Raw genomic sequence first — 12,778 nt, forward strand, 5'->3', positions numbered from 1 at the left:
CACACACACACACACAGAGTTAATTATGCACGTGAGAAGGGAAAGCGTGACATGCACAGACAGACAAGACATTAGGATAATGTCCTCCTCCGTACTTCACCACAAGCGCTCTAGGAAGGACACGGTCCTTCAAGTGATCATGTGTCAAGGAGGATGCAACAAATGGTGCCCAGGCAGACATGTGATGCACAGAGACATGCGGTCACGTCTGAAGGCAGCAGTGTTCTTAAAATTGCTACACAGCCAGCAGCGTACAGTGCAACAGGGCGCTGCTGCAGCAGCTTTTGAAACAGCAAATCTTTTACACCTCCAACAATTTTGATTCAACGATGGCTTGCGGTTGCTCTTAAGCCATGCTCGTGCATGTTGCACGAGCATGGCTGAAGCTTTTGAGGAGGAAGAAAAGGTGATACGACAAGCTGTGAAAAAGAATACAGAATAACCAAAAGTGGCAATTTGGAAACATTAAGGCAACGAATTTACAAGTTTAAGACTGCAGTGTTGCCTCAGGCACAGGAAAAAGCTAGAACTATGCTTCAGTGGAGAAACGTGGCTTCGTGAATGCCAGCTTTAGTTTAACCAAGCAACACAATAACTTTTTTGCTCATCATTTAGTTGTATCCATCAAAATTCTTTCTTTGTACGCATGTCAACCAGTGATACCTTTGTCATCAGCAAAAGTAGGTTAACCATAGGTAGCGTTCCTTTGCGCTTCCATTTTTTTCTTTTTGCTTTCCATAAAATCATTCTGCATCATCAGACCTGAAGTATAGTGGCTACCTGAAGAATCATCGCAAGTCATTATGCAGTTGCCTGGTGAATGAGACTAGACATCAAACAATCACTTGTGCAACAAATTTAACACTTGGCAAGCTGAGGCAAACGTTAACTCGCATTTATGGCAAGAGTCATTTAATTTAGTATACATGTCAGGGACATGGATCAGCAGTGAACAAAAAAGAAAGGGTGGAGGTACAAGGGACAACAGGTGGTTTCACAACAATTACACGCACCAACATTGAAACACTTCCGTTATTAAAGAGGAACACAGTCGTGCTGGAACACATTCGGAACACATGATAAAAGTAAAAGTCGTGTTCAAAGTTTCTGAATTCTTTGACAGCGCTTGTTCAAGCATTCCACATACATACACGTGACTGTCTACTTGGGAACTGATAGACATTACAGTCTCGGGTGCACGTGTGATTTCAGATGACAGCAGTTCTCATAGAACAGAAATGGCAATTGTATTAATTGTGTCATAAATTAATTGGACTTAAATGACAAAGTACAACTTCAATTAAAGAAAACAACTATGCAAAATATTAGTTGGCAATTGTAATGGAAAGAAAGCTAGGTCTCTTTTGCTAATCACACAGGTAGTGACTTGCTATGATATTTATATATATGTACAGTTAGATGCCGTGTCTAGAAACATCAGAGCAGTGCAACATCGATGAAGGGTATAACCATCAGCACATGGTGTGTTCATGCCTAAGGGCTATAATAGACTATGAAGGTCATCTGTGCCTGGCAACCCTGCCAAGCCGATGTCCTTGGACTAGCGGAGTGGGCACTTCAAGCATTTTGTTCGTGTCTACCGTCATAAGCCACAGCGGTACGCTACGCTGACCTGCATTGTGCAAAACGACCGACGAAGACATACGCGGAAATTTTTGGGAATGACCTTAGTGAAATCGACGGGTAACAGCTTCGACACTAACAGATTAACACAGCACAGAACAAAGATACCTTGTTAGAAAGCCAGCACGAGAATCTGGCGCTAGAGACGGCAAGTCACTCAGAGCGATGAGGGTTGTCGAACGTCAGAACGCTCAACACACTCGTCACGTCAACTTGGAGACCACCCTGTGCTACGAGTAACCGTGGCGCTTCCATAGATGTCGCCATCACGGCGTGCATACTGAACAGTGTGCAGCTATTTGTACATGCCCTTGCAGCCGCAGCATCGATTGGCTAGTACTCCTACGAGCGTGCTAGTACAATTATGAGCTACCAGTGGTGGCTACAGTGTATATTGCACCATACCGCCGAAGCACCTTTAAGATCCATGCGCACTAATTTTTCTGCCTAGTGCTAATTGTGGCACACTAATAGTACCGTATTATGCTGCAATCTAAATTGGTGCCTTTTATCAGTGTATCTAAGACACGTTGCATACTTATTTGCTCACGATTAGCCTCATTCTAATAACAATTGAGATAGAGCAGCCTCACAGGTAGCTGCACAGGCAGCTTCAGCAACTCTCCCCACATGAATATCCACTGGCAACAGGTTACTGATTTAATCGAAAGAGGCAACACATGTAATACTGAATACAATTTGAGACATAGCGACAGTCCTGTAAATAAAGCAGCTTTACACACAGTCTGCTTTACTTCACTACGCGATTGTCCTCATTGTTTCCTACACGTAACAAGACTGTCTTGTGGACCAAACCATAAATTCTCACCATACCTTTAACCGAGCAGTCTAAAAGATCCAACTCGCCTAACCAGTAACATTCTTGGGTCATTCTGGGGGGGGATAAGATGTCGTTTAGGCAACTGCAGCAACATTTAGAATGCCGACCAATCAACGCGAACGTGTGCTTGACAATACCGCATCGCTGAAGCCAACCACACGTAGACCAACAAAGAGAACATATAAGTTCTATCCTTGAGTTCTATACATGACCGGTAGCTCTATAGACAGTAATGCCCACCACTTAAGCCACTTTTGCTCTAGGCCTGTCAAAAGCAAACTAATCAACAAAAGCGATTCATTAGACATGCGAAGTGAAGAGCCGACAACATTCACATCAGTTCCTCAGTGGTCATTATGAGGTAAATGCCACACTATTTCGTAAGACAGACGCTGCATCGCAAGGAAGCACTGCATTACCCACCATTAGTACATTGCAGAGGCAATGAGCATATTTTTGTAATCTTTCTGCACATTCATCCATGACCACAAAGTAGACCCTGTAATTATTTCCCATGTGGTCTGGGCAATGAAAACATATCTAAATAAACATCAAACTATTGATTCCATGCAGCGTGTGGTGACAGGCGCAAAAGTCAAAATGCAAATTTCTTGTGCTCTAGCTAGACAAAGTTATCGCTAACAAAGCTGCAGACCTTGCTCTGTATGTGACAGCCTCCTGTTATCTCAATGTAGTTATCTGTAGTTAACTTATTGCAATGCAGTTAACCTCAGCATAGCAAATGCAGATTTAACATATTAGCAGATACAACAAAGTAAATCTGAACTGTTTCTTACCAACATCAGCATGCAACCAATGTGTGCTTGCAACATATATAATTTACAACAGTACTCGTGTTGGAGGCAAAGCTGTTATCAACAAGGTTTGACTGTATTAGACAGTGGTTTTGTAATTACGACAGTTCAGCCATAAGTGTCAAGGGAACATTACTCAACAGTGGCTCGTCATGGGTTGTTGGTACTGAAGCAAACAGGAAAGGCATCGTAACATCATATCACAATATCATTTGAGCATCTAAAGAGCATCTAACGCAGAAGACAAGGCAAGGTTAAAAAAAAGAAACTTATAAAAACACCGACAAAGGAAGACACGTAATTCAGACATGCACTTAAAGAAAATATACAGTCAAGAAACTGAGGTGGCATTTTCTACAGCGCCGCTTTCAATGTGTCCCTAACATATTGGTGTATAGCATAACAAAATCTCGGAGTGTGTTCAAGAGCCCACTTTGTCCCGAATCAATGCAATAGGATGAATTTGGATTTATCTACTGGAGGAAGCAGTCCCAAGCAAAAGCAGTTCTCAGTAACAATAAAACGAAAAAAAAGGTCTTACGTATGTTTGAATAATATGCCAAACACTGAAATTGCTTTTTCTTTTTGGCTTCACGGCAGCAGCTGCTCGTTATTGCACGTCTCAACCTGTTCATCTATATGGCATGCTAGGAATATACTAGGATGACCATGGAAACAAGAACACAAGGTCAAACAATTGCGAGGGCACAGCATAAATTTGGGGAGTTTCGATATCAAACATGGGGCCAGCTAATGCTGTTTCGAATTCCCTAGGATATCCCTCCGCCAAATATTTTTTTTCCGGAAGTATTTCCTTTAACTGGTGAAAAATTGTTAAACAGGAAATGTTGCTGGATCCAAGATTTTGAAAAAAGGACTTGTTAAAACTATGGCTCCGGTGAAATTTCACGTTCTTCTCCATTTCAAGCCTTCATCTTCCCCTGATCCTATGTGTCATTCGAGTGCCAATAACTAGGACAGGGGAGAACATTATTTACCCTGAAGCACTTACAAACAATATTGCGACCCACATCTGCCACAAACAAGTTCAAAATTTATGTTTAAGTAATTTTCATTATCGAAGATTACTTCAAAATTAAGAGTCCTCATTTCCGGATGTCTGATGTAGTGTGAGTAAATAAGGGGCGGTATTATTTACAATTCAGTATAATATTCCCATGAATATTCATAGAGGGGCTTGCTCCATCTGTTTCTTCCGATTAGATACGCTGACTTCTGGATGTGATCAAGGGCTCATATTGAGGTGTGACTATATGCTACCGTGTGCATCGATGCCACTGACCATTCTTAAATTTCAGTTGATACTGGCATCTACGTTGAAGGTGGAACCACTCATCGGGGCATTCATTGCAGCCTCGGTCCCTCAGACGTAGAAAATGCTAAACAACTAAACATTGTTAATCTTCCAATTATCTGCTATCCTCTTAGAATGAATGTTAATTAGTCCTCAAGTGAATATATTCTCTTGGGTTTCCATTTTGAGGAACCATCCAAGAGTCATGGTCAACTTGGGTTTCAATCATATAGTACGATAATCACCTCCTCATACATATAGTATGCAGTAGGTGCTTACAGCCTAGATGAACTAAGAAAAAAAAAAGGGTATGCAAGAACAAGAACTTATCTCCTCAGTCTTTTTTTTTTTTTTGAAGTCATATCTATAACGTTGAATACTTACCACCCAGCATAGTAGTCAACTGTTCTATGCAGTTTAGTTCTTAAGCCCTCAAAAGATGCCACACTTGTCACCCCTTCTCCTTTCACTTCAGATAAACATGCCTATAAATCGCTGTACTTTCAGGCAAATCACCCTAGCTACTGGTCCTGCCACTCTTGGAACACTGTAACAAAATGGCCTTTCTGTTCCCTTGATATTGTATCTTACATGTAGTATATCAGCTTTCCCTGTGACGTCAGCCTCGGCAACACCCCAATTGCTCCCCGTTTTTCTGTGATGAAAGTAGGTGACGAGCTTATATACAAATAAACACAGGAATCATGATTAATGGAGAAGATAGACCCTTCCCGAATGTGCCTTTAAAGTCACTCCATCCATGAGGCAAGAAACATACTAGAAATTTAGTTGTGGATCCCTGTACCAGCAAAAAAAAAAGAACTGCCATGAGAGTTGTGTAAGGGAGTCAACGTACACACTGCACATGAGTACACTTACAATTAACAAGCAGGTGAACAGCAAAAAAGGAGTGATCTTAGCTACATGAACTGATGAACATGTTAGTGCTTGTACATTAAATCAAGACGATAAATTCACAGCTCCAGGCATTTTCCATGACAGCATTGCTGAATAAACAAAAACGGCATTTCATTGTTTGCGTAATCTTTCGTGACTGTGGGTAACATATCAAACAAGCGAAAAAAAAAATAAAAGCAATTAATATATCGTAATGTCTCTCAAGTTTTGCAAAGATTATGCTTGCACATGAGTCTTCTCATGATGCCCTAGGACCCTTGTAATCATGTTAACAATAAACTAATCTAAAACGCGTAAACAAGGTTGATCTCAAACAAAACATTTAAAAAACACAAAAAAAAAGAAAATAAAACATTAAGTGCTGTACATATGGTGGTCTCTTGATTGGACATGTGGCACAAGGCATAGCTAAAAAGTCATGGCAGTCAGGTTGCTATTAATACTTGCACGTAAGGGTTCTGTTACGCAAAATATGTAGTAGCTTTGCGAAAAGGAAGAGCCAGAAAAAACAACATAATAAACACCCGCATCGGGAAAGGAACAAACACCCATGGGTTACATTCACAACCGTGAAAAAACAAAGTGAGATGCGAAAAACAAGTGCTACATTGACTTATTTCTTTTGCATTTAAAGACAGCACATAAAATTTTAAAACAATATTTGAGGAATGCAACAAAGAAACAAACATAACACCTCAACGAAGATGAAAGCACTCCGTTACGGTGCAAAGAAAGGCTGTCTTTTGGCTTTGTCGAAGGCGAACACGCTTCCACTTGTTCAGCGTTCCCAGAAACCACAAATTTTCCTTTAACTGTTAGCTGCATAAAGTGCGTTCCAAAATAAAGTATGGCATATTGCATGAATAGATACTCGCATCCAGTTATGTTTGAGCACATACTACAGCAAGAAGAGCTATGTAAAATCTTCTACTCAAAACAGGCTTGCAGTTCTAGCAACAATGTAGATGGTGCCATTATTTGATGACAGTACCTACAAGCGTTCGCAGTAGCCTGAATATCGACTGCAGGCATGTTTTCCAATATCTATGAGCGCAGTCAGATTCTCAGCCATGTTCTTCAGCCCTAGGAAATGAAACAAATCTGACGTTTTCAAGGCTTATAATGCAAAGACACACAGCGATGTGCAGGAATGACACGAACCTAGAGACGTTATACTGTATTTTCTTGCATATGACCTGCAGAGAAGTACAGAGAATTCAGAGTTAAGGTTGAGATGCAATTTATACGCAAATTTCAGTGTGCAAGGTGGCTTCACGTCAATCCTGCACAGCTATGCAGAAAAGGTAGCTCGAAGCTCTTTACGACAATCTGCAGGGATCTTTTTTTTTTCAAATTTTTTTCGTGAAGTGTAGATGGGAGTGTGGGCTATTTATGCACGGGTGGATTATATGTGAGGAACTACAGTACTTTAGTAAGGGTTAATCTCCATGTTCATGGGAAACTTGCAGATCCCACATGTTGTGAGCAGGAGTCCAATAAAAGCTTTTGACTTTTCAAGTAAAAAGCCAGGCCAAGGAAGTTAATGGCCAAGCCACATATAAACCAATCCTACCTCCAAGAAATAAGTGCAATCGAGCCACTAATTTATTTCGGATGTGCTTGCCTTAATGAGCAATTAGATGTTAATTTTGTTTGGCATTAATGCTCAATTAATCACTTCATGTGTTTACGGCAACCCTTGAAAAACATGCAATGGTGTAGTACCGGTTCAGTCATATTTCTAGGACCATGGCAATACTTATGCACAAAAATTGAAAACACAATTGGCCTAAAAAAAATTGGTCATTGTAATTTGTCTCTTGAGAAACCTGGCTTCTAATATTAAGCTTGAGAGTGAAAAGATGAGTCGGCTAACTTTATGAAAAACAGAAATGCCATATTTTCTCATATGCAACCTAGCGCTTAACGGTCCAATAATCTGTGTATATATAAAAAAAAAGCTGTGCACAACACTGGCCGCATGCCACAGACATGAAAAAAAAGAAGAAAACTATTTTGTACCCTGAGTCATCAAAAAGAATGATGCCCTTGATGTTGCTTTCTTCAGAAGAGCAGTGCAGCTTCATGGCAACAGATAGTGTGTTGCTATGAAGCTGCGAACAATGCTGCATAGCTTGCCGTGAAGCCCAAGTGTGACACAAAATGAAATTTGTGAACAATGAGCATTCGTACGCAGCAAACTCAACGAGTGCTTACTGATGTGGGTGATACCACATGAGAAAATACCATTCCACGTTGGCCCCCGCACTGTTATATTCCAACACCCATCATTTCCGCATTACATGTAAGGTATGCTGGCGCGCATGTGTCAATGCAAACATGAATGCTTTGTACGCAAACATTAAAAACAAAAAAATGCACGTGTTTGGTTGTAACAATAAGTGCTGCATATGAAGTTAAGAATGCATTAATGAGGATAACAGCCTCTTATTCATTCAAAGCAGTGACTAGATATTTTTTTTTAGGGTTAGAGCATATGAAGGTCATGTTGCCTAAGCAACTCGTGGCGTTAAACATGCAAAATAAGAAACATTAGAATAGGCCTGCAAAGAAAGTGTGCCTTTGTAACACTTGGCATTTGGCATTGCGCAGCGCTGCATCTGAATAAACAGCATTTGAGCATAAGGGTATAATACAGAAAGCCTTGGGAGATAGTAAGTGCTTCATTTTTTCCCCAATCCTGTGACCATGGTACCAGCCGAAGTTGATCGCACAAGCATCTGAGTTTGCTGTGGGCATTTCAAGTGAGTAGACAAGTCTATCTTGGTTATTCATCTTGCCCATTAGCGCTTGCAATTACCGCACAGCATTGACAGGCACACGGAGATAAGCCTATCCTGCCAACATTCTCTACACGTATTTCTATACCCATGCTAACTTGAATCTCTCTTTTTCTTTAGCCATTAATGACTAGCATGATGCAATAAGAAAACCTACAGTAACCTTCCTCTATATGTAATTAAATTACTAAAATTTCGGTAACTTTTGTAACAGCCAACAACAGAAAATATTTCTTCGAAACAGCTGGCAGCCGTAAATCCATGTAAGAATGCTACCGATACATACCATACCTCTTGTACAACAAGCTCTCTACAATCCTCCACGCGTAACACTTAGGTAGGCTGCTCAGTGAGGTTCAACTCAACGTGCCGCACTCGACCATGCACACCTCTCGCGGTAAGAAAAAAGAAATCATTCTCGAAAGGTCAACAACCATACTCACGTATCAACTACGTTTTGCACTAAAAGTAGGCCACACGTGGAAGGGCGGGGGGGGGATAAGAAACACAGTGTGACCTGAGCACCTTCCTGCAAAAAAAAAAAAAAAATCCCTGCCAACTACACCAATGCAGGCAACGACACAGCTTCAAAGAGACCATATACCACTAGGCATCACACGTAGAGCGCTCGCAGAGCGTTTTTGTTTGTGGCATTTGGCCTTCGAACCATGGTCATCTCACAACCTACAGTGAAGAAGGTGGGGTTCTCCTCTTCCTTTGTTCCATACCACACGTTGAAGAGCGATGCGTTCCTTCCCGCCATCTTCGTGCAGGCGAAGCATCGCTGAGACGTCATGAAACAGGAACGGTGACAATGCTCACTGTTGTCAAGATGGATCGAGCCCGTTGAGAAAGCCACAAAAAGAAAGTAAGCGGTGCACGGTACACACACAAATAAACTGTTGCTATGCGTAAGCATCTCGTCTCACGCCACCTTTGTTCGTGCAATGTTCCTAACTTGAAAATATTGACGACAGTTAGCAGAAAAATGGTGCCACGTCACACTGAACCCCTTTATCTTCTCAATGAGGAACTGTCACATGGTGAACGAATCATGATGGCCGAGTGCAGCAACACTTCTTGTCGTCGAAGTTGGTTGCAGTTGCCGTGCGTCACTCTGCGCTTTTCCGTTCGCGTAAAGTCATCTGTTGGTGTTGCAGCGCAGTCGGCAATGCGACATTCAACTCACAGCTCATTTCACTTGCAAGGCATCTTTTTCACTGTACATCTCACCTATCCGTAAAGCTTGCAGAAGCCAAAGCTCAAACTATGCCGGTCCTGCTATCTAGAGCTGCCTGATCAAAAACTTTAAAAGCAAGCTTTTAGCACACTAAAAACTGACGCACAAATCTCTCCGACCAACGTCCAACTACACAGCCAAGTGTCGCAAGTGATGCTTCCCAGACTCGCAGCAAGTAACAGCGCAGACGTCGTTCCACGGGAGTGACACTTTGTGGTAAGTATTGAAGCAAACTCATTTTTCTTCTGAAACAGGGGAAGATTCTTTCGAAAAGGCGATGGTGAACCCTACAGATGTCGCTCGTGTGGAAAGGCAAAACAACCGTGGCGGTGCGGTGATGTGACATGTTGGGTGACGGTCTTGTGCACCGGGGTATCGTCCTTCCTAGCCCAAGAGGTGCCACAACTCTTTGGGTGCACGAAAAGTGAGGTCCCACTTAAACCTACGGAGATGAAGTGATGAGGAAGATGCCGTGGGCCGCGAATCGCGGCGACAAAACGCGCTCACACTTTACTGCTGCCGGAGCCAGTCTTGAGGCCCCCACCGGAGGTGGAGGAAGGGCCGGGGGATGCTGGTGAGGCCGACAGCGGGTAAGAAGTTGTTCGCTTGGCTGAGCGCCGTCGCCTCAGAGCACCAGCTGGACCAGAGAGACCCTGGCCAGGCAGCCCAAAGCATCCGCGTGACAGAACCATGCGGGCATTGCCCTGGGCCGGCCGGCAAAGCGGCAGGCCGGGACTCTTCAAATCCGTTAGGTGAAGTGCGTACCCTTCGTAGAGTACCTGCAATGCAAAAAATTATTAGAGCTCTCTCTAGTAGTACCCGCTGTCGGGTTAGTTGGTGCATGTTCAGTATGTATGGTAAACTTGGCGCCAAAAAAACACGAGGACGCAGGAACATAAGAACACACAGACAGAACACATAGACGGGCGCCCATCCTGTCTACTATGTGTTCCTTGTGCTCCTGCGTGGTCATGTTTCTGGCGCCAAATTTACTATTTATACTGAATCATTAGAACAGCGGAAACAATGCCAAGATTCTTCTTTTTGGTCTAGCTGGTGTTTGCTAAACATCTCCCAGAAGGATGAATATACAACAAGGAACATAAGTGACAGCATGAGCGGTTACTTCCAACTGAGCTCTTCAGGGCACAAATGCAGTAATGTGGCACACAAATAGGTAACATATGCAGAAAGCAACACTGGAGCGGTACAGCATGCCAATGTTACTACAGTCAATGGCTAATGATACCACGACTGCTCTGTGCATATATTTACACACCTGTGTCTGTTAGAAGTTACTACCTGCGTTGTTGTCCAAGTATGTTCTTTATGACGTGTTTATCAATCTGATGATGAAGTTACTCTATACTACTATACTCAAGCGATCAATTCTACTCCTGATTTCTGTTCCGCTGAGAAACAGAGAGATCCTTACCGTGGCTAGGGAATGTTGTTTCTTGGAAACTTTTCCAACAATAAAGATCTGCTCTTTTGTCATGCCAAGCGCAGTGTAGACTGCGATGTCCTTGGCAGAGCCATAAGCAGCGTGATAGACGATCTCTGCCTGCGGTGATAAAAAAAAGAGGGGGGGGGGGGAGAGGGGGGGTTACAATCTTTACTGACTATAGCAAAAGTCGAATATTCAGCCAAAAAACAGTGTTAACACAAATTGTGCAAGAGGAATAATTATTAATAACACATATCAGTGTCTTACCATTTGAGCTACCATGGTACCCATGCTGTCATTCAATTTGTTGAGTATTTATGCAAGTGTACTCATGGATTGAAACACAACATACTTTTTTTTAGTGTAACAACTGCAATGAGCGATTGCTCATGATAATCACATCATGTCGCTGCAAATACGGCTGTTAAAGGTAAGGTTGGCTCTGATCTAAGTGCTCAAGTCAAAATTATGCCAATATGACATGAACTGAAGGTAATGGAAATGAAAGTATGAGCATTACATAGCCCTAAATTTTTGCATTTCAATCCGTGAGTACTTTATGTGGTCGGCCCTATGAATGTTAGCCAACACCACTCATGGCTGCATGCATATAGCGGAATATGTGGTTTTGGCTTTATTCTGAGGCAGGTTGTCTCATAAACCACTTTCATTTTCCTTAATATACATTTTTAAATAACAGTTAAACACTAATTATGCCTGCACTTTCTCTGATTTCACTGTCCATTTTTTTCATCATATTTTAACACAGAATCGTTCCATAGAGTAATAATCTCGCAAAGCACTGTAAACGGCCTCTATGACAGCATAATCTTTAGTGCAAGCAACCACACTTTAAACATTGTAGCGCTTCATTTCTGATATCATAGACCCCATATTCTCTCAGAACACACCGGAAGGTTTGGATTGGTAACAGAGTCCACCTTTTTCATTTTCCTGAGCTGCCCCCTGCCGTATTGGTAGGGGGGGGGGGAGCTCCGCGTAATGATCTGGGACAACCAGACTCGGCAGAACAAAAGCCTCCGAGATTGGAGACCCTACCACAGCGTTTCGCGACTTTTTCACCAGGGGAAGGGCGCATGCACCGTGTCGCCATGAGAAATTAAGGTGGATTCCGTTGAAGGGCGTCAGCAAGGACGGCAGCACCAACTCACGTGTGTTTGCAGGTGTCGTAGGTAGCTGAGCTTGTGCCTGAGTGGTTCGGTGGAGAGTCCCTCGGCAAAAGAGACAAGGCCGTGGGGAAAGTTGTGCTGGGCGAGCCAGGAGACCACCCGCTGCTGTTGCATGTCGGGCCGCCCCGTGATGTAAATGATCAGGTAGCCCAGCTCCTGCCAGTGCCTGCAACATGGTGCACAGAGCGCAAGAGAATGTACGACGAGAGAAGGTGAAGCATTGAGATGATACCAAACGAAATTCTGTTGAAGTCAAGCATTCCATAGGCAGCTTTTGTGGTTTTCCATGAGCACCTTGTTTGCTTTATTCCTCTGCTATTCTTTCCATCTTTCCCTTCTCCGAAGTGTGGGGCGATGAAAGAAGAGAAAAAGTGCCCATTTTGTGTGGTAACTCTGCTTGCTGCACTAGCATAGCCAAGGCGGTTTCAAGCTCCCAACCCAAAATTTTTCAATTTTTGTATGTGTATATTACATGCACACATACAAACATATGCATAAACATACATACAGGGTGACTGAACCCCCCCCTCCCCCTCCTGCTAAATATTTCTGGCTACGCCCCTGACT

The 12,778-nt window shown here is 42.7% G+C and overlaps 2 protein-coding genes across 3 annotated transcripts in view; one reads left to right on the forward strand and one right to left on the reverse strand.

Moving 5' to 3' along the window:
- LOC119389624 (contactin-1a) overlaps positions 1–12,778 on the forward strand; it is a 250,246-nt gene that overhangs the window by 116,119 nt on the left and 121,349 nt on the right. The window lies entirely within an intron of this gene.
- LOC119389620 (protein retinal degeneration B) overlaps positions 1,671–12,778 on the reverse strand; it is a 62,938-nt gene continuing 51,830 nt past the window's right edge. The window contains exons 18-20 of the mRNA XM_037656975.2: positions 12,194–12,377; positions 11,010–11,138; positions 1,671–10,353 (exon numbers count right to left, since the gene is read on the reverse strand). Coding sequence (XP_037512903.1) covers positions 10,078–10,353; positions 11,010–11,138; positions 12,194–12,377 — 589 coding nt within the window. The 3' untranslated portion in view covers positions 1,671–10,077. The remainder of the gene's footprint in view (positions 10,354–11,009; positions 11,139–12,193; positions 12,378–12,778) is intronic.

This window comes from Rhipicephalus sanguineus, chromosome 4, assembly GCF_013339695.2.
Source record: "Rhipicephalus sanguineus isolate Rsan-2018 chromosome 4, BIME_Rsan_1.4, whole genome shotgun sequence".
Classification (NCBI taxonomy): domain Eukaryota; kingdom Metazoa; phylum Arthropoda; class Arachnida; order Ixodida; family Ixodidae; genus Rhipicephalus; species Rhipicephalus sanguineus.